The sequence below is a fragment of the Rana temporaria genome, chromosome 11, assembly GCF_905171775.1.
Source record: "Rana temporaria chromosome 11, aRanTem1.1, whole genome shotgun sequence".
Taxonomy (NCBI): Eukaryota; Metazoa; Chordata; class Amphibia; order Anura; family Ranidae; genus Rana; species Rana temporaria.
Genome location: NC_053499.1, coordinates 125,918,254 through 125,940,419, shown reverse-complemented (window position 1 = coordinate 125,940,419; position 22,166 = coordinate 125,918,254). Strand labels below are relative to the sequence as shown.

The 22,166-nt window shown below is 45.8% G+C and overlaps 3 protein-coding genes across 3 annotated transcripts in view; 1 reads left to right on the top strand and 2 right to left on the bottom strand.

Annotated features, from left to right (window-relative positions):
- Nucleotides 1–1,852, bottom strand: part of CFDP1 (craniofacial development protein 1) — a 100,476-nt gene extending 98,624 nt beyond the window's left edge. Inside the window, exon 1 of the mRNA XM_040329084.1 lies at nucleotides 1,686–1,852. Within this exon, the coding sequence (XP_040185018.1) occupies nucleotides 1,686–1,740 (55 nt within the window). The 5' untranslated portion in view covers nucleotides 1,741–1,852. The remainder of the gene's footprint in view (nucleotides 1–1,685) is intronic.
- A 282-nt stretch (nucleotides 1,853–2,134) lies between these two features.
- On the top strand, nucleotides 2,135–11,584 carry TMEM170A (transmembrane protein 170A). Its single transcript, XM_040329085.1, has 3 exons — nucleotides 2,135–2,473; nucleotides 4,155–4,325; nucleotides 8,978–11,584. The coding sequence occupies exons 1-3, from the start codon at nucleotides 2,350–2,352 to the stop codon at nucleotides 9,106–9,108; spliced, it is 426 nt and encodes a 141-aa protein (XP_040185019.1). The 5' UTR covers nucleotides 2,135–2,349; the 3' UTR covers nucleotides 9,109–11,584.
- Nucleotides 11,585–18,006: 6,422 nt separating this feature from the next.
- Nucleotides 18,007–22,166, bottom strand: part of LOC120917633 (C-factor-like) — a 34,323-nt gene continuing 30,163 nt past the window's right edge. Inside the window, exons 5-6 of the mRNA XM_040329082.1 lie at nucleotides 20,914–21,024; nucleotides 18,007–18,281 (exon numbers count right to left, since the gene is read on the bottom strand). Coding sequence (XP_040185016.1) covers nucleotides 18,168–18,281; nucleotides 20,914–21,024 — 225 coding nt within the window. The 3' untranslated portion in view covers nucleotides 18,007–18,167. The remainder of the gene's footprint in view (nucleotides 18,282–20,913; nucleotides 21,025–22,166) is intronic.

The window sequence follows — 22,166 nt, the reverse complement described above, 5'->3', positions numbered from 1 at the left end:
AAATATACGACGGCGCAGATTCAGAGTTAGGACGGCGTATCTACTGATACGCCGGCGTAACTCTACCTGAATCTGGCTACAGGACTGTACAGTGGTTTTGCACTAAGCAGCCTCTAAAACTCCTCTTCTTGGGTTCCCCACCGTTGCTCCTGTCTCCAATACCAAGCTGCTTGCTATGGGGGCACTGGTGCATGCTTGCTCCTGAGCCCCGCTCTATGGGGGTTATTTACTGCTGCTCCTATTGATTAGCCATTGAAACATGCAAATGAGGGAAATACGGCGATTCACGAACGTGCGTGCTACACGAGATGCGTGCAAGTTGTACGTCCGGCGTAAAGTTATTCCCCATAAATGAAGCGCAACCCAGCAACAGACATGCACAGGTCAGCTGGAGAACAGCTGCTACAGCACCGTTACAGACGAGCTAAGCAACCACACTTGCAGGACAACACATCTGTATGCCAACATGCCAGGGGCAGCCATGGTCATAGCACTACTGCACCAGGGAACACAAGCTGGCGTACTTTGCGTTGGACGTGCGTCTGGCTGGGCGTACGTTATGTTCACAGTGTACGCAGTGATCTGGCGTAGCTTAGGCGGTTGTGCCAAGGTGGTTGTGTCCACGTCAGGGCGCATGCACAGTTTGTGATACGCCGGGCGTAAAACACTGCGCCACGCCGACGTACCGGTCTGGCGCTCGGCCCATCATTTGCATGGGGTCAAGCCCACTTCCACCTACGCCGGCGTGCGCCTTCGAAACCCACGCCACGCTGGCACAGCCTTGGGAGCACTGGCTTCATGAATGCAATGCATGCCTCTCCGCGCTATGTTGGCGTGCTGTACGGTGTGCGCGCTACGGCGGCGTAATGTGTGCCATGCTCTCTGTGAATCTGGGCCAATGTGTCCATTAAAACACATAAAGCCGTGGCTCAAACAGGCCCCGCCCCCACTCAATTCTCATTGGCTCACCTGCTGTTATTGACAGCAATGGGAGCCAATGTCTCAGCCAATGAGGAAAGGGAGACCCAGAGCAGCCGTGACTCCTGTGCACATCACTGCATCAAGAGGGGGTTATAGTGAGTATTGGGGGGGGAGCAGCACACAGAAGGATTTTTTACCTTCATACATAGAATGCATCAAGGTAAAAAAAAAAAAACTGAATGCTTCTTATCTAATGTGCCAATGCAGGTGATTTAGCATGGGCACGGGGGTAGCAAAAAAATGGCCCAGTCACACATTCCAGTTTTTTCCCATCAAAACACGCATGAAGGCTCATAAACGCACATAATTGGGCACTCATGCTCATTCATTTATTCTAGTGAGTAGAAAAAAAATGTATACATCAGTGATGGGGAACATTGGCACTCCAGATGTTTTGGAACTACATTTCCCATGATGCTCCAGCACTCTGCAGTGTAATTGAGCATCATGGGAAATGTAGTTCCACATCTTCACCATCACTGCTAGGCAATCAAATGAGTTTATGCTTCTAAATCTAAATGCAAGTGGGGAAAAAATGTAAAATTAGAAGAATTTAGAGGCAAATCCATCCAATCAGGGTGTATGATATTAAGCAGCAGCAGATCTTCACACGACATCACTGATAGATATAAAGGGGGTTGTATTATGTGTGTATCTCCCATAGGATACAATAGGTGAGTGCTGACCTTATCGTGCCCACCTACCTGAGGGAACATAGTCCTCATCATCAGAGGAAGAGTAATCCTCCGAGTCAGACATCGTACGGTGAATTCCACAAACAGAACCCGGTAAACCGAATGGAACTGCAATCACCCAGCTAGGCAAGCACCACGCATGTCAGGAAGCAGGTCGCTTCACAATGCGCATGCGTGACCCGCAGAACCGTCCATGTGAACGAATGTCAGGCTAAATTTGACAGCATTTGCTTGCCGTAGGAGGCCACAGTGAGGGGCAGGAACTTTGATTTGGATGCAAGTTTGCATAACCTGCCCTTTCATGTAAAGCCAAAGTAATACCTGCAGGCAGAAGAGGTCAAGGGAAAAAGGTGCCCTTTACAAAAATGGCGCTACATGACTTTATGCTCTCTAACGCGTAGCGGATACGTACAGAACCCAAATAAAACGCCACTTCCGCACACAAAGTAGACGATTCGCTTTATTGGTTGTAATGATAACAGACATGGACAGTAACCAATAATCAGGAAGTATTATTTCTGACAGCCTCGCCCCTCCGTTTCCTCATTCACCGATTGGCTGCTGCTCTGTAACTTGTGTGGGTCCGGGGAAGAAGGCGAGAGAGGTTCGGGGAAGTTGAGTTGGGAAGCTCCGGGGAGCAACCAAGGCCTGGGCGGCGGTGGATGGCGGAAGTATGGACAGCGGAGGGACGGGGGGAGAGACCGGGCTTCTACACCAGATCCTGAGACTCAGCCTGGTCCCTCGGGTTGGAAATGCCTCTGTGTGCCCCACTTCTACCGCCCTGTGCGGCTTCCCGGGTGAGAGAAGAGCCCTGTGTACACCCCACCCCCCCACATTGTCTGTGTCTGAGGTGACAACCTATGGCAGGTCATCATTGGAGGGCACTGCACTCACACTGCTGGGTTCAGGGGGATCCCCCATCACTTCTCCCCTATTACACATTGGGGGGCACTGCACTCACACTGCTGGGTTCAGGGGCATCTCCTATTACACATTGGGGGGCACTGCACTCACACTGCTGGGTTCAGGGGCATCTCCTATTACACATTGGGGGGCACTGCTGGGTTCAGGGGGATCCCCCATCACTTCTCCCCTATTACACATTGGGGGGCACTACACTCACACTGCTGGGTTCAGGGGGATCCCCCATCACTTCTCCCCTATTATACATTGGGGGGCACTGCACTCACACTGCTGGGTTCAGGGGGATCTCCTATTACACATTGGGGGGCACTCACACTGCTGGGTTCAGGGGGATCCCCCATCACTTCTCCCCTAGTATACATTGGGGGGCACTGCACTCACACTGCTGGGTTCAGGGGGATCCCCCATCACTTCTCCCCTATTATACATTGGGGGGCACTGCACTCACACTGCTGGGTTCAGGGGGATCTCCTATTACACATTGGGGGGCACTCACACTGCTGGGTTCAGGGGGATCCCCCATCACTTCTCCCCTATTATACATTGGGGGGCACTGCACTCACACTGCTGGGTTCAGGGGGATCCCCCATCACTTCTCCCCTATTGCACATTGGGGGGCACTGCACTCACACTGCTGGATTCAGGGGCATCTCCTATTACACATTGGGGGGCACTGCACTCACACTGCTGGATTCAGGGGCATCTCCTATTACACATTGGGGGGCACTGCACTCACACTGCTGGGTTCAGGGGCATCTCCTATTACACATTGGAGGGCACTGCACTCACACTGCTGGGTTCAGGGGGATCCCCCATCACTTCTCCCCTATTACACATTGGGGGGCACTGCACTCACACTGCTGGGTTCAGGGGCATCTCCTATTACACATTGGAGGGCACTGCTGGGTTCAGGGGAATCCCCCATCACTTCTCCCCTATTACACATTGGGGGGCACTACACTCACACTGCTGGGTTCAGGGGGATCCCCCATCACTTCTCCCCTATTATACATTGGGGGGCACTGCACTCACACTGCTGGGTTCAGGGGGATCTCCTATTACACATTGGGGGGCACTCACACTGCTGGGTTCAGGGGGATCCCCCATCACTTCTCCCCTATTATACATTGGGGGGCACTGCACTCACACTGCTGGGTTCAGGGGGATCCCCCATCACTTCTCCCCTATTGCACATTGGGGGGCACTGCACTCACACTGCTGGATTCAGGGGGATCCCCCATCACTTTTCCCCTATTATACATTGGAGGGCACTACACTCACAATGCTGGGTTCAGGGGGATCTCCTATTACACATTGGGGGGCACTGCACTCGCACTGCTGGATTCAGGGGGATCCCCCATCACTTTTCCCCTATTATACATTGGAGGGCACTACACTCACAATGCTGGGTTCAGGGGGATCTCCTATTACACATTGGGGGGCACTGCACTCGCACTGCTGGGTTCAGGGGCATCTCCTATTACACATTTCAGGGGGATTTTTTTTTTTTCAGAAATATGCCTGATTTGGATTCTTTTTATTTATTTTTTGCAGAGATGTGGTATGGCGTATTCCTGTGGGCACTGGTCTCTTCGCTCTTCTTTCATATACCGGCTGGACTGATAGCTTTGTATACTTTGAGACGCCACAAATATGGGAGGTTCATGTCTGTGGGAATCCTGCTGATGGGAATTGTGGGACCGATATCTGCAGGGATATTAACAAGTAAGCATGTGGATTTATCACTGCTGCTAATGTTGATACTTTCTCTACTGCATTCCTTATTTCAAATTCCTGATGGCAGCCATAGTTCTCGGGTGTTAGGAGTTATTAACTTGAGTCTTACAAAATTGATGGTATTGTGTATCTGGAGCTTTTCAGCTTTGATAGAATCAGCCTTTGTGTACATGCTGATAGGCTGCATCAGGCTTGTGTGTGTATGTGTGTGTGTGTGTGTGTACGAGTTTGTCCAAGAACGCTGCATAAACTAAGTAGAAAATGCGGTTTCCTGGCTTCCAGCCTAAGCTCTTTATTCCAAGTTCACATACTCGGGGTTATAACACAATGTTCTAGGCATTTGTTTTATATATCCTTCGCTATTCTACTATTGTCCACTAGACCGGGTCCTTGATCTACCAAGTAATAATTTCTGGTCCTGATCTGGGTAAGGCTGCATTCACACCTGAGCGTTTTGTCACCTGAAGCGCGACGCTCAAATACGCTAGAGGGGAAAAAATATATTATTCCCTATGGAGATGGTTCACATCTGCACGCCAATACGCCTGACGCCGAACGACTGAAGCTCAAACAAGTTCCGGACCCTTTTTTGTCGCACATATCTGGCGGTTTGGTCGTTTTTGAGCGTTTCCATTTCCCATAGAAAGTAATGGAAACGCTCGATTCAAGCGACTTGCGCGACAACGAGCGTTTGCTACGGGCGTTTCGTCGCTTTAATCAATAGAACATTTCACCCAGGCAGAAGATTAAAAAAATCTACCAACATAGCAACAAGTGATGAAAAGAGGATCATTTTTCCTATTGGCTAAAATAAAAAACGTCCAAGTACAAAAACGTCGGACGACGCTGTATGCAAACGCGCAAATAAGCATGAATACGCGTGACAAAACGCTGGAAAAAACGACCGACGCTCAGGTGTGAATGCAGCCTAACAGTTTCTATTTTTGTGAACGTACTTAAAGCTTCAATTCTCTGCTCTGGCTTGGACAGCCCTATCCCGTGGATCCCATCCGGGGTGCAGAGTTTGTCTGAACTGTTTATAATATCTAAGAGCAAAGGTAGTGACCCGCAAGCTGCACACTATGCAATCCCGTACATCGGAGGTCATAGCAGCCTGGGTCTACCTCGGTCTTGGCAACCCCTCTGACGTGATACAAGGTAGGATGGATCCATGCTTTCATTAGTTTACGCAAATTCGGACCCAACCATCTGACGGTTGAAGCTGAAATCAAGACTCATCATTCCATTTTTTTTTTTTGGTGAGCCGGTGACTTAAGCTGGTTCCGCCTATGGTATTTGTTCCACTGAACAGCTGATGATCAGCTGTTGCGTTCGGCTATTTCCGTAGCCTGCTACTGCGCACGCCCGGAGTCTGCGCAGTCGGTTGTGGAACAAGCTCGGCGATTGTCATCTTCTCCTCCTCCCTCCCTGAGGCCTCCCCCGCCCGGGTGCTCGCTGACTGTTGCCCTGGATGGGCCGCTCTATTGTCAGTCAGTGAGCTCCTCCTGCTCTGTCAGCCCCATAGAGCCGCACACAGCCCCCCCCCCCTCTACGATCCGTTTCAAACCCGACGTTTTACAGAGAAACACAATTTAAATGATGTAATAAATATACATGTCTGGAGGAAATGTTATGAAATTGACGGTGTGGTGCAGTGAAGCTTTCCGTCCTCCCCTGCTGACTTTTGGTACGCTCCACAAGCCAGGTTTCCTGTCTCAGCAGCTAGCTGCCGATTCCGTGTTCCACAGCTGACGAACAGCTGTTTTGTTCGGCTATTTCCGTAGCCTGCCCGTAGAATGTTACTGCGCATGCCCGGAGACTGCGCAGTCGGTTGTGGAACTTCCCCCATAGGGGAACATTGAGGACAAGTCACCGGTCCTACCTTGTATCACGATTTAGGCTGGTGGTGTAATGGTGTTGGGTAGGGTTGTCCCGATACCACTTTTTTAAGACCGAGTACAAGTACAGATACTTTTTTTTTCAAGTCCTCGACGATACCGATTACCGATACTTTTTTTTTTAATGTCATGTGACCGTGGCACATATGTCAGTATTTTCTTTTTTTTACAATTTGTTGTTATGTTTTTTTTACAATGCTTTCTTCTTCTTTTTTAAGGGGGGTGGGGTAATGGTGTCAGTGTGTTTTTTTATTTTTATTATTTTTTACAATTCATTTATTTTATATTTATTGCAATTGTGTTTTTTTTTTTGTTTTGTTTTTTTTGCACTGTGGGGGGCTTGGGTGAGATGTCAGGGGTCTTAACTGACCCCTGACATCTCACCTTTTAAACATAGAAAGGGACTAAGGACACAGATTCCCCAGTCCCTTTCTCTGCAGCCTCAGCTAAAATGAATGGACAGGAGACAGAGGCTCCTCTCCATTCATAAACTGAAGCATCGTAAACACAGGTTACGATGTTTCAGTTATGTGAATGGACAGTCAGTGATCACTGATTCTGTCCATTCAGAACAGGTAGGAGCCGGGTTTAGTGGCTCCTACCTCCGCTCCCCATCCTGACGAGGACAGAGGGAGTGGAGGAGGACATGGAGGGGAAACAGAGTGCAGATGGGGACAGCAGCAGGAGGGGGGGACATGCAGCATCACGGAGGTGGACACAGGACACAGCATGGAGGACACAGAGCATGGAGGACAGCAGGAAAACGGAGGGGGACGCAGAGCGCTGGCAGCAGCATCACTCGGGGGGAGACACAGCATGGAGGAGGACAGCAGGAGCACGGAGGGGGACGCGGAGGGGGAGAGCTGCATACACCCACCCTCTCCGCCCGCCCTCTCCGCTCGCAAACTCTGCCCGCCCTATCCGCTCACAAACTCTACCTATCCGCACACTCTGCCTGCCCTCTCTGCTCAAAACCCCTGCCCACTGACCAAGTATCGGGTCAGGCATCGGGAACATTTGTGCGAGTACAAGTACTCGCGCAAATGCTCTGTATCGGTCCCGATACCCTAGTGTTGGGGATATTTTCTTGCCACGCTTTGGGCCCCTTAGTATCAATTGAGCATCATTTAAACACCACGGCCTACCTGTGTGTTGTTTCTGACTATGTCTATCCCCCTATGACTACAGTGTCCCCATCGTCTGATGGCCCCTTCCAGCAGGATAATGCACCATGTCACAAAGTTCAAACCATCTCACCACTAGTTGAACATAACGATAAGGTCACTGTACTCCAATGACCTCCACAGTCACCAGCTCTCATCCAATAGAGCATCTTTGGAATGTGGTGGAATGGGAGAGTCTCGGCATAGATGTGCAGCCGACAAATCTACAGCAACTACGTGATGATATCTTGTCACTATGGACCAAAATCTGAGGAATGTTTTCAACACCTTGTTGAATATATAGAACAAAGAATTAATGCAGTTCTGAAAGGCAAAAGGAGGTCCAACCCGGTACTAGCAAGACCAAGGTGTACCTAATAAAGTGTCCGGTGATTGTATAGCAAGTAAAAAAAAATCATGACTTGTAGACATTGATATAATGCAGATTGCGCGCCCCGGCGTATAGCGCGCACACCCAACTTGAATAAAAATTCCGGGGAAAAAAATAAAAATACTTAGTTTGGATGCCCGTCGTCCATTGCGTCCTGTCCATCGGCTGCCTCGTCCGGTCCGGCGTCCTTCTGCGGCCATCGTGGTGTCCTCCCCGCTCGATTCCCCACTTCCCGCACTGAGTTTGAACCACTGTGCCGGTGACTTGTCCTCAATGTTCCCCTATGGGGGAAGTTCCTTCACTGACTGCGCAGGCGCAAACTTCCCGACGGAAATCTCCGAACCTCGCCCGCCATCCAGGCTCATTCTTTAACATCCCCGTGGATTGGAGGATGTTAAAAAAAGAGCCAGGAGGCCGAGCGAGCGAAGCAAGCCGTCCCGAGCGCAGTGAGGCCGACTGGCCACTTACCTCAAAATCCACGTCACCCTGGATGCCGGCCGCCGTTCGGGGATTTCCGTCAGCAAGTTTGCACCTGCGCAGTGCTTGAAGGAACTTTCCCGATAGCTGGAACCAGCTCAGCGCATCAGTTTGCGCATGCGCTGGAACTTCCAGGATACCTGGAACCAGCACGGCAGATCACCGGCATATACCGAGCGCAGTACGCTCGGGTATAGTTGGACAGGCTCGGCTCCTCTCGCGAACAGGATGTGACCGCAAGAGGAGCCGAGCCTGCCGAGTGTACTGTGCTCGCTATATGCTGGCGCAGTGGTTCAAACAGCGCGGGTATCAGCGTATATCGCGCACCCACGATTTTGCCCTGATTTTCAGGGCAAAAAAGTGCGCGGTATACGCTGATAAATACGGTGTGTGTGTGTGTGTGTGTGTGTGTGTGTGTGTGTGTGTGATATATAGCACTTTTTTTTCTGCTGCTGCGGAATCCATTAGCTCTCTAAAGTCTCTGGATATTATGCTGACAATCATTTTCAGGTAGAAAGTAAAAGCTTTGACTTTTTTCTGGAACAGTTCCTGCTGTGGAATAGCAGACCTCATATTTGAGTATTGATTTCCACAAAGTTGACATATCGGAGCTCATTCATATGCTGCTTATACATTTTTAAATTTACCATTTTATTGCTTGGTTATTTAATGTATTAATATTGCATCATCTCTCTTGTTGTCTTTAAATAGGTGCTGCCATTGCTGGAGTGTACAAAGCTGCTGCCAAGGAAATGATTCCCTTTGAAGCATTAGTCCTGGGTGTGGGTCAGACTTTCTGTGTGCTTGTTGTTTCCTTCTTGAGGATTTTAGCGACTTTATAGCTGGTTGCCCTTTGCAGAACAGTCAAAGATGTAAATTTTGGATTGAAGCATGGCGTTTGTCCATGACTGCCCGGTATTGGAGCCTTGATCTGAACCATCACTGTCAATAGGACTGATGGAATTTAAGTCCGTAAGATTGCCTACATGTTCAAAGAACCGCTCACTGGCATCCAGCTGTAGTTCTTCAGTGCCCGGGATAAACCTGCTGCATGCAGCTGGAATATAATAAGGGTTTTACATGCTTTTGTCACCAGCTGTTTTCTACGACGTTGGCATAAAAAGTGACTTTATCTCCGAAAATACAGCATTGCAACAATTTTACAATCGCTACCCTTTCTGGAATTACAATACAGTTTTCTAATGAATTTTTCTTAAAGGTTCTCTACGATAGAAGAACAAATATGCACTCTACTCTGCACCTTCCCTTTTTTTTTTTTATATATATATATTATAGGGTTGTTTTTAATGATGATTAACGGCGCCCAATGCAGATCCTCTTTAGGCACTTTTTAAATGATTTTAAAATTGTATTCACTTCTTTTAGTGCTAATGCTGCTAAACAGTTTTTGTATATGTTCTCCTCCTTTTTCGTGCAACCATACTTGAAATGCATTTTTACTCAGATCTTTTCAGATTGTCGTGCTAATAATTTTAAATCTGCACATTTTTAAAAGGCAGTCAAGTTGAAGTATGGCTAAAGCTTTTTTTGGTTATACTTCTCCAATGGATCACAGGATTGCGAATCGTTCTGCACTCTTATGATCTGTTTTCAGCCGACAGCAGGCTGAAGTCGGCTGACATTAGGGCCAGTCCAGGCTCTGAAAAGATCTTGACTATACAGTCGGTATCCGCCCAGAAGTCTGGACAGGCCCCCGTCTGAGCCTCTGAGATTCACCGAGAGCCTGAGCCAGCCCCTCCCACCCCCTCACTCCAGTGAGCACTGGAGGGGAGAGCAGAGAGCTGCTGACTGACAAGCACAGATCTCTTCTCAGAGCAGAGGGGAGAACTGAGCAATCAGTGGTATTCGATCGCACAGTTCTCAGTACAGAGCTGGCGGGGGACAGATGCAGCATCAGATCGATACTGTATTCACCTCGGTGACTATAAATGTTTGTTTATTTTTTTTGTAAACCCCAAACTTCTCTTTTAACAATTCCATTACTTGCCACAGGCTTCATCATCTAATGTAACGTGGCACTCCTGTATGGCTTGCGAGCCTATGAAACGCATAGCGATAATTGTGTGATATCTGTCCGCATTGTCTTGGAAGCAGGTTGTGTCTGCATCTGAAAGACTCATTGATTTTGGCATCAAAAAGCTGTCTTATACTATTGACAAATGGGTATATTTTAGCTGTAAATACTAAATACACCACTGTGCCCTTCAGGAGACTTTTGGGGAGATCTATTTTCTGAAAGCATCTAGTTTGGCAGGAAGCAAGCCCATCTCCACCCAAGAAGCCTCCTCTAGACTGTGTGCTAGGCACCTTTTGCGCGTTGGTAGTCCTGCTGCCTGATGCTTTGTTTGTCCACTGCCACTTCTGCAAAGAGCCTGTGCAAAATTAACTTTGACGGTTGATTCTTAGGCATTTTGGTACAAACAGCGCAGACAAAAATCCCTATATTGTGGGCAGATATGGGTTTATTCCCCTAAAGCTAGAAGAACTAGGATCTTAAACCAGGTGTCTCCAGAGAACCAGGTGTCCTAACCAGAAGCTTTTATTGTGGTGGTGTGTCAGAAAGGGTGGCGGGAAGGGGTAAGGTCAAAGCAAGTGACTAGAAAGATGGCTGGTAATGCTGCCACCCATGCCTCAAATTTCCTGCTCAATTGGCTGAATTTTAGGCTGCGGGTAGCCCTGTTGTCACCATCTGGCTAAACAAAGTCGAATGGTAAATTATCAGCCGATCAGTGTCTGCATCCTGACAGATGCGGTCACCGTTCGGGTATTCAAACAGCTGTGGCTGTCACGGCTGTCTGAATACAATTGCCAGCTATAGGGATTCCTCCTTCCATGCAGGCCAAATTAGATCCATGCATGTCTGGCTAGCCTAAGTTTTTTTATGTTGGGTTCTGGTGGTACAGTGGATTATATGGGGAGTTTTTGTGATGTTCAGGTACAAGGTATTCCTATCAAGGTTAAAGTGTATGTAAATTGCAATATACAGTTTTCTTAAGCAAATATTATTTTTTTGTGAGGTTGTTGCAAAGTTTTCTACCTGGAGATCCTGCAAGTAACGGCTAAATGTTGAAGGCTGACAACTCTGTCTATTGCAATAAGCAACAGTGTTGCCGGCATGCCATGCAGACTTGGCTGGTGGCCTCTCATCTGATCTAATAGGAAGCCTAACAGCCAACTATGACCAGCAGACCATGCTGCTGCTAAGTTTGAGGCATTGTCGTAACATCAACAGAAAATAAATATTTGCATAAGAAAACTACAGTATATACAGGGAGTCATGATGCAAAATGCTGAAAAGAAATTGAATTCGGGTTTACATCAACATTAAGAAAAAAACTTATATATCGTCACAGGTGCACTTAATAGGCTTCTGACAGTGCAATTGAGTGCCTCTAAAGCTGGCCATACACTGTGATAAAAATTTTTTTGATGGTCCTGGATATACTGGCACAAATTTGCTCCATGGGTGGCCCTGTTTCTCTTTCGTTCATAGACGGACACAGCCTTCATTGACCTTAGGGTTATGCTTCTTCCTACCATCTCCTGGTAGGAAGAAGCATAACCCTAAGGTCAATGAAGGCTGTGTCCGTCTATGAACTCAGAGATTTTACGGTGAGTACAAAAATCCTTTTTTCACCACCCTCCTGCCTGACATCCTTTGATGGAAAAATCAATGGAGACTGGTGGAAAATGTTTGGCCATTCAGTGGGTGCATCCAGTCAGATGCATCCACTGTTCAAGTATTCCAGTATCGGCTGTCAGAACACAATAGGAGCAGCAAAGTATCATCTACCTTGAATAACGGAATCTGTTTAGTTTTTTTTTTTTTTTTTTTTAAACCATTAGGCTAAAGCGGGGTAAGCAATTAGCGGACCTCCAGCTGTTGCAGAACTACAAGTCCCATGAGGCATAGCAAGTCTCTGACAGCAACAAGCATGACACCCAAAGGCAGAGGCATGATGGGATTTATAGTTTTTGAACAGCTGGAGGTCCGCTAATTGCATATCCCTGGGCTAAAGGAAAGAATTGTGTCTGTATGAGCAGCTTTAGATAAAGTGGCTGTAAACCCTCACATATACCCAGTGAAGTGAGTGGCCTCAGGTGATACAGAGATTAAACAAATTCTCCTACATTCGGTGTACCTGTTTATCTACAGATTTCTTTCCCCTACAACCATTCAAAGTGCAGAATTTACACAGGATCTCTCAGCTCTGAAAAGAAGGGGGCGGAGAGCTCTGAGAGTTGATTGGAGGGAAGTGACACACATCCCTCCTCCCCTTCACACAGGAACAGAGCTGAAGCTGTTAATCTGCTGGAGATCTTTCCTATGTCACCTTTTTTCTCTTGGTGTTAGGAAAATTTGTCAGAAGTGACTCATGCTGATGGCAGAGGAAGACAATAATGACACTTGGAGCCGGTTCACACTTGGGCGGCATGACTTCGGGGGCGACTCGGCAAGGCGTCCTGAAGACGACTTCAGAGGCGACTTGCAAAATGACTTCTGTATAGAGGTCAATGCAAGTCGCCCCCAAAGTCGTACAAGAACCTTTTTCTAAGTCAGAGCGACTTGCGTCGCTCCTATTAGAATGGTTCCATTGAATACAATGGGTCGCGACTTGTCAGGCTGCTGAGTCGCCTGACGAGTTGCCCCAGTGTGAACCGGGTCTTAGTTTTCTGGATTGAGACGAATACACAGTATTGATTTGGGGGATATGATTTGTTCATATTTCATGTCTGAGATTTACAACCACTTAAGTGCTCCTCAATGTAGCGTGTATTAAAACAGTCTTACAACATCTGCATTCACCATAGGAAAAATAGCCTACATGGCTGGTTTAGCACAATTTATTGTGTCCTGCACTGAAAACAAACTGAGTATTGTCCATGATGGAGAACAGTTGTCTGTCTCTGATGAATATTAGTTCACACTTAGCCCTAATACACATATCACACACATAGAAACTGCAGCATTCAAAGAGCATGCTAAGCTGAGATCCTCTACTCCAGCATGGCTTGTAGATAAAAGAGCAATTGCTGTCGCTAAATTCCAAAGTTTGACAATACGCTGCGCACAGTGATCAGATGAATTGTTAGCCAGTGGGCAATCTGAGCTTCCATTTTTTGCCTTGTATATTTACTTTGTATTATTTTTCAATATGTTCCTGTATCTAAAAAGAGAACTTGGCATTGTACATACAAGCCCTTGCACTGTCTTTTCTATGTAACTGGAAAAATAGCTCTCTCTGCTCAGGAGAAGGATTTGAAAATCCCCCACTGAGCAGATTTGGCGCGTACCCTCATAATATAGGTGCTTCTTATGGGGGTAGCAAAATGCATTTGGTTTCTCTGCCTAGCAAAGCAGGAGGACTGCAGCATCATGGCTACCCTAAAGTGGTTCTAAGGCTGGATTCACACCTACGCATTTTCAGTGCTTTTTGCAGATTTGCACTACAGAATGTGTTCCATAGGAAACCATGTTAAATGGACTGTAGTGCAAAAAGCACTAAAACTGCATAGGTGTGAATCCAGCCTAAAGGCTCAATGTTTTATACCTTCATGGATTCTATGGGCAGCACCCTCCTAATACATACCTGAGCCTCTCTTCCTTCAGCGCTATGCACGAGAGCCTCGGCTCTCCAGGGACTCTCCCTCCTCATTGGCTGAGACAGCAGTTGGAGCCAAGGTCAATCACAGCCAATGAGGAGAGAGCGGTGTGGGACCGAGCTGCGGTTCTGTTTGTAAATGGACATGCAGAGCAGTGGTTCAGGAGCGAGCCTGCCTGGGTGCCTTCAAAGCAAGCTGGTTGCTCTGGGGGCAGGTGCACCAATGGAGGGACCCATGAAGAGGAGGATCAGGGCTGCTCCGTTTAAAACCACTGCACAAAGCAGGTAGGTATGACATGTTTATTATTTTAATGTAAAAAAATCTGAACCTATAATATCACTTTAAAGCTTCAACGTGCATGAGCATCTAGAACCGCCTTTAAAAGCGTCCGCTGGACCCACAGCTGCCCATAGATGGCAATTGCAAGATGTGGCTGTACACAGGTATGCGCTGGCACCAGACTCAGAATGTCTACGTCTGCGTGCTTTACGTAATCTTGCAATTCCTGGCCAAGGAATAAAATGGCTGTGGGCCCCCAAGGAAGTTTTTTATGGAGGTTTTCTGGATGCTCATGCACCATATATGGCCCCCCTTCCAGCTCTGTGTATGAGCCCTAAAGCAAACTCTATCAGTATGATGTATTCCTTATCTGACTGCCAGGCATGACCCACATGCCAGTTACGTCTCTTGCACCATCCTTCTAGCACACCAGCCAGTGTGTAAAGGCAGTTTTATTTGAAGCTGGTTCTCTTCTGCTTGCATTTTCATGTATTTGTTTGGAATAATATTATTGCTCTTGAAAGCTTTTGCCATTGTATACTAAATCAACCTTTTTTATAAAATTTATATTCATTTTATTTAATGGTATGCGTTTTTAGATTTCTCTTTCTGAAATATGCAATTTGTAAACTAAAAATGAATTCAGATTGTAACTCTTTATAGTCTAACATTGTCTAGAAGAGTCTGCTGTATGCATTGTATATGATCCTTGGTGCCGGGGGGGGGGGAGGGGTGATAATAGCCATCTTACCTGTATATTCATATCTTCCGGTGGAAACTGCTAGTAGCAGATCAGCATTTTTATTTTATTTTTTTTCTCTCACCCCTAAAGCCTTTGTTTTTGTGTGTCTGTCTCAGGAATTCATCTGTGCATACCTAATAGATTTAATTTGTTTTTAAAACCTTATTTCAGAAGGTGGTCAGCAATGACGGCACGTATAATCTTTTTATGACAGCTGCACTTTAAGACACACAAAACAAGTCCCAAAGAGAGCCTAGAGCACACTGGGTGAATGTTGGCCTGTATCCACTGCAAAAACACATTTGTGGGCGGACTGGCCCTTTAATGCTGTTACAGAGTGCATACTGTCAAGCTACATCATGGACCTTATAGGCAGACCCGGAGCACACATGACAGCCTGACAACGCTACTGCTAATTACAAGGCAGTAGCTTTGTGTTGTCTGCCAGAAATAGGGATGGTTGTTAGTGGCAGAATGTCATTTTGTGACATTTCAATAAAGTTTAAAAAAGAAAAAACGTAAACCATCCCTGCTACATGGTGGACACCTTCACCTGTTTTAGCATGCAGATTGGTGTGAACAAGCCAGGTTTACATACACCCCAAAGTGTATTTTGGGAGCTATTCATCCTGTGAAACTACATTTGTTGTATGTGAATGCCAGCAAAATCAAATGTTACTAGGTTATTTTCTTCACTGGGCAGATGTTCTTCATTCATAAGAGTAGCATTACAGTGGAAGTAAACCCATCTATTTGATAGTTTAAAAAAACAGTTAACATTCCCAGCTTTCCCGGAAATGCTAGATGTCACATTTGCTTGTGCTCTCAACCAAACTATCAAACCATCCAATGACTGGTTTCATAACTGATCACATGTGCAGCATCGTGGCAGTTGCAGATTAAACAGAGGCCAAGATGGCAGCTTCCTTGGCTGAAAACTATAGGAGGGTTTACTTCCACTTTAATTAAAGTGGATATAAATACTCATATACACCCAGTGAAGTGAACAGCCTCAGATGATACACAGAGATGAAACAAAATCTTCCTACATAAGTTCTACATGTATATCTGCTGTCTTCAGCTTTCTATATTCTTCAGAAAGTGCAAATCGTGTTGGAAACTTTTCTTCCTGTTCCACCACTGGGTGTGGAGTCTTGTCATACACTGTGACAGCTGATTGGAGGAAAGGGATACCCCCCCCCCCTCTCCACATAGGCAGAGGAACAAACATGCAGAGCTGTGCTGTAAAAAGACCAGCTCTCTGCTAATCAACCACCCTACACAAATTTCCAGCTCCTTTTTATCTCCTGTGTCCGAGAACTTGGTCAGGAGTTATCATGCCGATAACAAAGGAAGGCTTTGGAGAGAGATAAGTAAACACTGAAATAGATGTGCCTAAGTCAGATTTAAAGTGGAGGTTCACCCAACAACTTAATTTTTAACATTAGATTGATGCTCATTTTGTCAAGGGGAATCGGGTGTTTTTTTTTTTTAAATCAAAGCCGTACTTACCGTTTTAGAGATAGATCTTCTCCGCCGGTTCCGGGTATGGGCTGCGGGACTGGGCGTTCCCTATTTGATTGACAGGCTTCCGACGGTCGCATACATCGCGTCACGATTTTCCGAAAGTAGCCGAACGTCGGTGCGCAGGCGTGACGCGATGTATGCGACTGTCGGAAGCCTGTCGATCAAATAGGAACGCCCAGTCCCGAAGACCATACCCGGAAGCGGCGGAGAAGATCGCTCTCTAAAAGGGTAAGTACTGCTTCGATTTTAAAAAAAAACACCCGATTCCCCTTGACAAAATGAGCCTCAATCTAATGTTAAAAATTGTTTTTCGGGTGAACTCCCCCTTTAATGAATCTACTCTAAGAAAATACCACATTATGGCCACTAGATGGAGTCAATCATAGGAAATACTTATTTACTAAAAATTGTTAGCTCCACCTAGTGGCCATAATGCATTTTCCAAATCGCGCTATTCTTACCAATGGGGAACATCTGCTCCGGAGGGAAAACAACATAGTAACTTCTGATTTTGCCGATTCGCACAGAATGAAGTTGCATGGCGTCTTGCAGGATAAAAAAACTATTTTTTGTTATGTAAATACCCCTTTTTTTAATTGGAGTCCTTCACACATGCAATCGCTAGTCATATTTTTTGTTTTTGTATCCTAGTGCACCCGATTATAGGCAGCTGTGCTAAGATTGAGTGTTACACAACTGCACAGACACATGGATGCTTCAGTATGACCTCCTCTTTCCATGACGGATCGTTCTGAGAATGATACAGATAAGCCTACATTAGTTGGACAGTGCAGTATTTGTTGAGAAACCGGGGAATGTTACTATGCCTGTGATAAAGCATTAACATTGCTGTTTGGTTTCGGCCATAAACGAACGCGAACGTTGCGCTCCATAGAACGTTGGGTTTTATTGTGCAGAGCATTCCTCATTGGCATACTGTAATAATAAACCATCCTTCAGCAGAATCGCGTCTCCTGCAGATATGCCTATTCACGCACCTTTGTCGACGAGAATTCATGATCAGTTTAACATGTACAATAGAGTGATTTGTTTTAAAGGTAAAATTTTTATTTTTCTACTAATGTTTCTTATTCTGGTGTTTTAATGTGTTTATATAATCAATAAAAAGGTTTGAGTAATATACACGTGTTTATTTTTTTTTTCATTGGTTTGGTAGCTAATCTCTGTTAGGCCCCTTTCACATTGGGACGTTTTTCATGCGGTACAGCGCTAAAAATAGCGCTGCTATACCGCATGAAAAATCATGCCCTGTACTCTTCAATGTGAAAGCCCGAAGGCCCGAAGCGATGCGCTAGCAGGAGCGCTCCAAAATTCCTGCTAGCCGCATCTTTACCGCGGTATAGGAGTGGTGTGTTCACCGCTCCTATACCGCGCCTTCCCATTGAAATCAATGGGAAAACGCGGTAATACCGCCGCAACGGGGCGGTATTAACCCTTTTTCGTCCGCTAGCGCGGCTATACCGTCACCGCGGGTCCGCGCCTCAGTGTGAAACCGGCCTTACAGAAAATTTTAGTGCAGAGAAATTAATGGAGAACTGACAAAATCTGAATCTTAATTAATTTGACTTTAATGACGATATACCACATAAGAGTTATTTGTACGGAAATCTTTTCTTCACAGCTGTGGACATCCGATCAAACAGAATCCGCAATGTACAAAATCCTATTCTAGCTAGTATGGCGCAGTCCTCGACTTGTTTACCGAGATCACCATGGAATAGATTTTCCTTCCCAGTCCACAAAAGTGCCACTTTGTTCCTCACTCAAGGAATAGATGACTTTCATAACGGCGCCAATGCTGTCTTCTTTAGTGAGCGGTGCCTGGATTAAAAACGTAAAAAAAAAAAATCACATATATGGTGGGGGTTATTTACTAAACCTAAACAGTCAAATCTGGGGCAGCTCTGCATAGAAACCAATCCACTTTCAGGTTTCAGCCCCATTTCACACTTATGCGCTGCAAATTTTAGGTACACAGTGCGAATTTGCATTGCGATTTCTGCTTGCTATGTGCAATTTCGAAGCAAATTTAGTGAGCATTTGTGAGGGGAGTGGTCACATCCTGCAATTTTATTTTTTATAAAACTAGCTAAAAAAAAAATAGATAAAACATTTTGCAGGCACGTGAACACTGGACTGCGATTTCAATCCGGTCCCATAGAAGTTTATGGAGCTGAAATTCTCATTAAACTCGCACAGGACCCTTTTTTTGAACCAGACTAAATTTCCGCCTTCATTGGAAATTATGCTTTTTTTTAGATGACATGCCAATCTATGCTTTTAAGATCGCATTTGATCCGCAAAGAATTTGCTTAAGGCCCCTTTCACACTGGGGCACGAGGTGCATTGGCGGTAAAGCGCTGCTATTTTTAGCGGCGCTTTACCGCCAATTTTACGGCACTATTCGGCCGCTAGCAGGGCAGTTTTACCCCCTGCTAGTGACAGAGAAAGGGTTAAAAACCGCCTATTTAAAGGCACATCACCGGCGGTATAGCAGCGGTGTCCCATTGATTTCAATGGGTGAGAGCGGTATACACACCGCTCCAAAGATGCGGCTAGTGGGACTTTTTTACCATCCTGCTAGCGCAACGCTCCAGTGTGAAAGCCCTCGGAGACACAGCAGTGGCTGTTTAGGGTCGGTTTGCAGGTGCTATTTTTAGCGCAATAGCCCGAGGGCTTTCACACTGGAGAGGTGCTCTAGCAGGACGGTAAAAAAAAGTCCTGCTAGCTGCATCTTTGGAGCGGTGTGTATACCGCTCCTGCCCATTGAAATCAATGGGAAACTGTGGCTATACCGCCAGCAATATGCCTCTGCAGAGGCACTTTGCGGCAGTTTTTAACCCTTTCTCGGACGCTAGTGGAGGGGTAAAACTGCCCCTCTAGAGGCCGAATGGCGGCGCTTTACCGCCAACGCACCTCCCGCCCCAGTGTGAAAGGGGCCTTAGTATATCAACTCCTGTATGTCTAAAAATTTAATCTTTGTGTACAAATATGCCTCCTATCAGTGTTCATCTCAAGTCCATTTTGCAAGGAGGTCAATCAGACTAGAGATGAAAAAGCCTGGGAAAGAAATTGAAGGGAAATTTTTCCAGAAAAATTTAAAAAAGGAAAAGCAGTATGAAATATATTCTTTTGCGATGATAAATATATTATTTAATGACATGGCATTCAAACTATTTAGCATGAAGTTCTTAAAAGATAAGTTCACCTTTTTGTATAAATGCTGTAATAAATGCATGTGTTTTTTGCAGGTTAAAAGAAAAAATAATGTGCAGTCATTTATTTGTTTTTGTTAGGGGCCTGCAGAGCATTGCACCCACGATGAGCAGATCACAGGTGCAATCTCTGGCTCCTGCAGACTGTGTCAATGTAGCTGTCTGTCCATACCTTGTACAGAAAGGAAGAATCAATGGACTACCTAGAGCCCTCATAAGCACCCTGGTAATTCATTGAGAGCTGCCAGCTGTCAGTCAAATTCTGAATGAATGATACAGCCAGGCGGATGAAGCACTCTTAAAACAAATAGTGACAGCGGGTGCAGAGAGAAGTTCCCGGGCCCGCTGTTACGACATGGACTTGGGGGCTGCTCCATTTGTAACATGTTATAGATGACCATCTTATCATCTAATGAAAGGTTTCTGACACTTTCTGTACTTCATGTAAAGTCTTAAAATAATTGCAAGCTCTCAGCTGACAAGCAAATCATGGAATACAATTCAAGTAACACTGTACTGCTCAATGCAGTTCTCAAACAAGATAATTATGCATTTCTTTTCTCAATATCCTTTTTTAAAGAACTGCTCAAAAGTTAAACCTTGCTATGGAGCCTAAATTATTACACCTCCCAATGTCCATATCCTACTGGCACAAATAATGCCTGTTACTTACCCTTTATTTTTTTTGCTATCGGTACTAAGGGGCAAATCTGATTTTAGTTATGTTGACGGTGTCTTGCCATTGAGGGAAAGGGGGTTACCTGTTCTTAACATATACAGCCCTTGTTATTCCATTTGTAATAACAAAAAGCAAGTTTAAGTTTATGTACTGAATAAGCTGTTCTTTTATATACACTGCATGTCACCTTCCCAGTGTAACAAAAAGGACTTTATTTGTAAATCTACTCCACACTGATTTTTTTTTGGTTTCCATTTTTCTGAATAAAAAATTGTCATGACGACTTTAAAATTTTGGGAAATTTTACATCTCACTGGAACTAAAATCAACAAAAAGTACAAATGAGAAGCCTGTGCTAAAAGAAATATGTAGACTGCCATTGCTGACCTCGCCATTTGCCTGTCACGCAGATCTAGAAAAGCATACAACTCGGAGGTCGCCGAATACATCGATGTAGTCCAGTGACTCAACGTACTGAAGCCAGTAACATCCTGGCAGAGGGAGGTCCGCATTAGCAGCCTACCTGTATGTCTTCATAGAGGATTTCTTTATCACCTACCTGATCACCTCCCATGTCTGTCTTCACCCATCCTGGGTGTATAGCAATTGAGATGATACCATCTTGTTTGTACGCCAGCGAGTGGCATCTTGAGAGCATGTTTAGAGCTGCCTACACAAGAGATCAAAAACACAAAGCATATTAAGAGTTAGGTCTTTTGTAGGAGTTAAACAAGTTAAGCTGGCCATACATGAATCATTTTTCAATGTGGATAGAGGATTGATTCCCGCTGTGCTATTGTGTTCCGACGACAAGGAGACTTCCCTACCCCTGGAATGCACTGATCGTTCGGGAAAACCCAACAGGCCGATTGTACAGAAGTTGATTGGTAGATCGATTTCTGTACCAGCCTGCCCATACATGGATTGAAATTTGTCCGGTACCTGCTGAACCAGCTGAATTTGGATCCATGTACGGCATGGGTGCTCAACCTGTGGCCCTCCAGCTATTTCAGAACTACAATTCCCATGAGGTATTGCAAGCTACTGACTGTTACAAGCATGACTCCCAAAGGCAGAGGCATGATGGGACTTGAAGTTCTGCAACAGCTGGAGGCCCACAGGTTGAGAACCCATGATGTATAGCCTCCTTTAAGCCTAGTACACATCATTAGGGTTTTTTGTTCAACCCAGTGGGTTAAATAGAAAGAAAAAAAAAAACACACACACTAGCAGCTGTGGTCGGAGCCGCTGTACTAATAATTTGATGTTAGCACAGTGATCTTCCCCGCTGAGCTATTGTGTTCTGACAGGGAGACACCACCCCCGCCAGCACACTACGGTCAGCACTCTTATAGCCAGATTCAGTAAGACTGGCATAACTGAGGCGGCGTAGCGCATCGCATATACGCTAGGCCACCGTAAGTCAGAGAGGCAAGTGCTGTATTCACAAAGCACTTGCCTCCTAAATTACGGCGGCGTAGCGTAAATGGGCCAGCCTAAGCGCGCCTAATTCAAATGTGGAACAGGGGGGTGTGTTTTATGTAAATGATTCGAGACCTGACGTGATTGACGTTTTTTACGAACGGCACATGCGCCGTCCGTGTACATATCCCAGTGTGCATTGCTCCAAAGTACGCCGCAAGGACGTATTGGTTTTGACGTGGACGTAAATTACGTCCAGCCCCATTCACGGATGACTTACGCAAACGACGTAAAATTTTCACATTTTGACGCGGGAACGACGGCCATACTTAACATTGGCTAGGCCAGCTATTTGTTCGACTAACTTTACGCCGGAAAAAGCCTTTCGTT

Coding starts and splice junctions, on each gene's coding strand:
- TMEM170A (XM_040329085.1), top strand. CDS start 2,350: ATGGACAGCGGAGGGACGGGGGGAGAGACCGGGCTTCTACACCAGATC. Junction 2,474..4,154: donor CGCCCTGTGCGGCTTCCCGG/GTGAGAGAAGAG, acceptor TATTTTTTGCAG/AGATGTGGTATGGCGTATTC. Junction 4,326..8,977: donor ATCTGCAGGGATATTAACAA/GTAAGCATGTGG, acceptor GTCTTTAAATAG/GTGCTGCCATTGCTGGAGTG.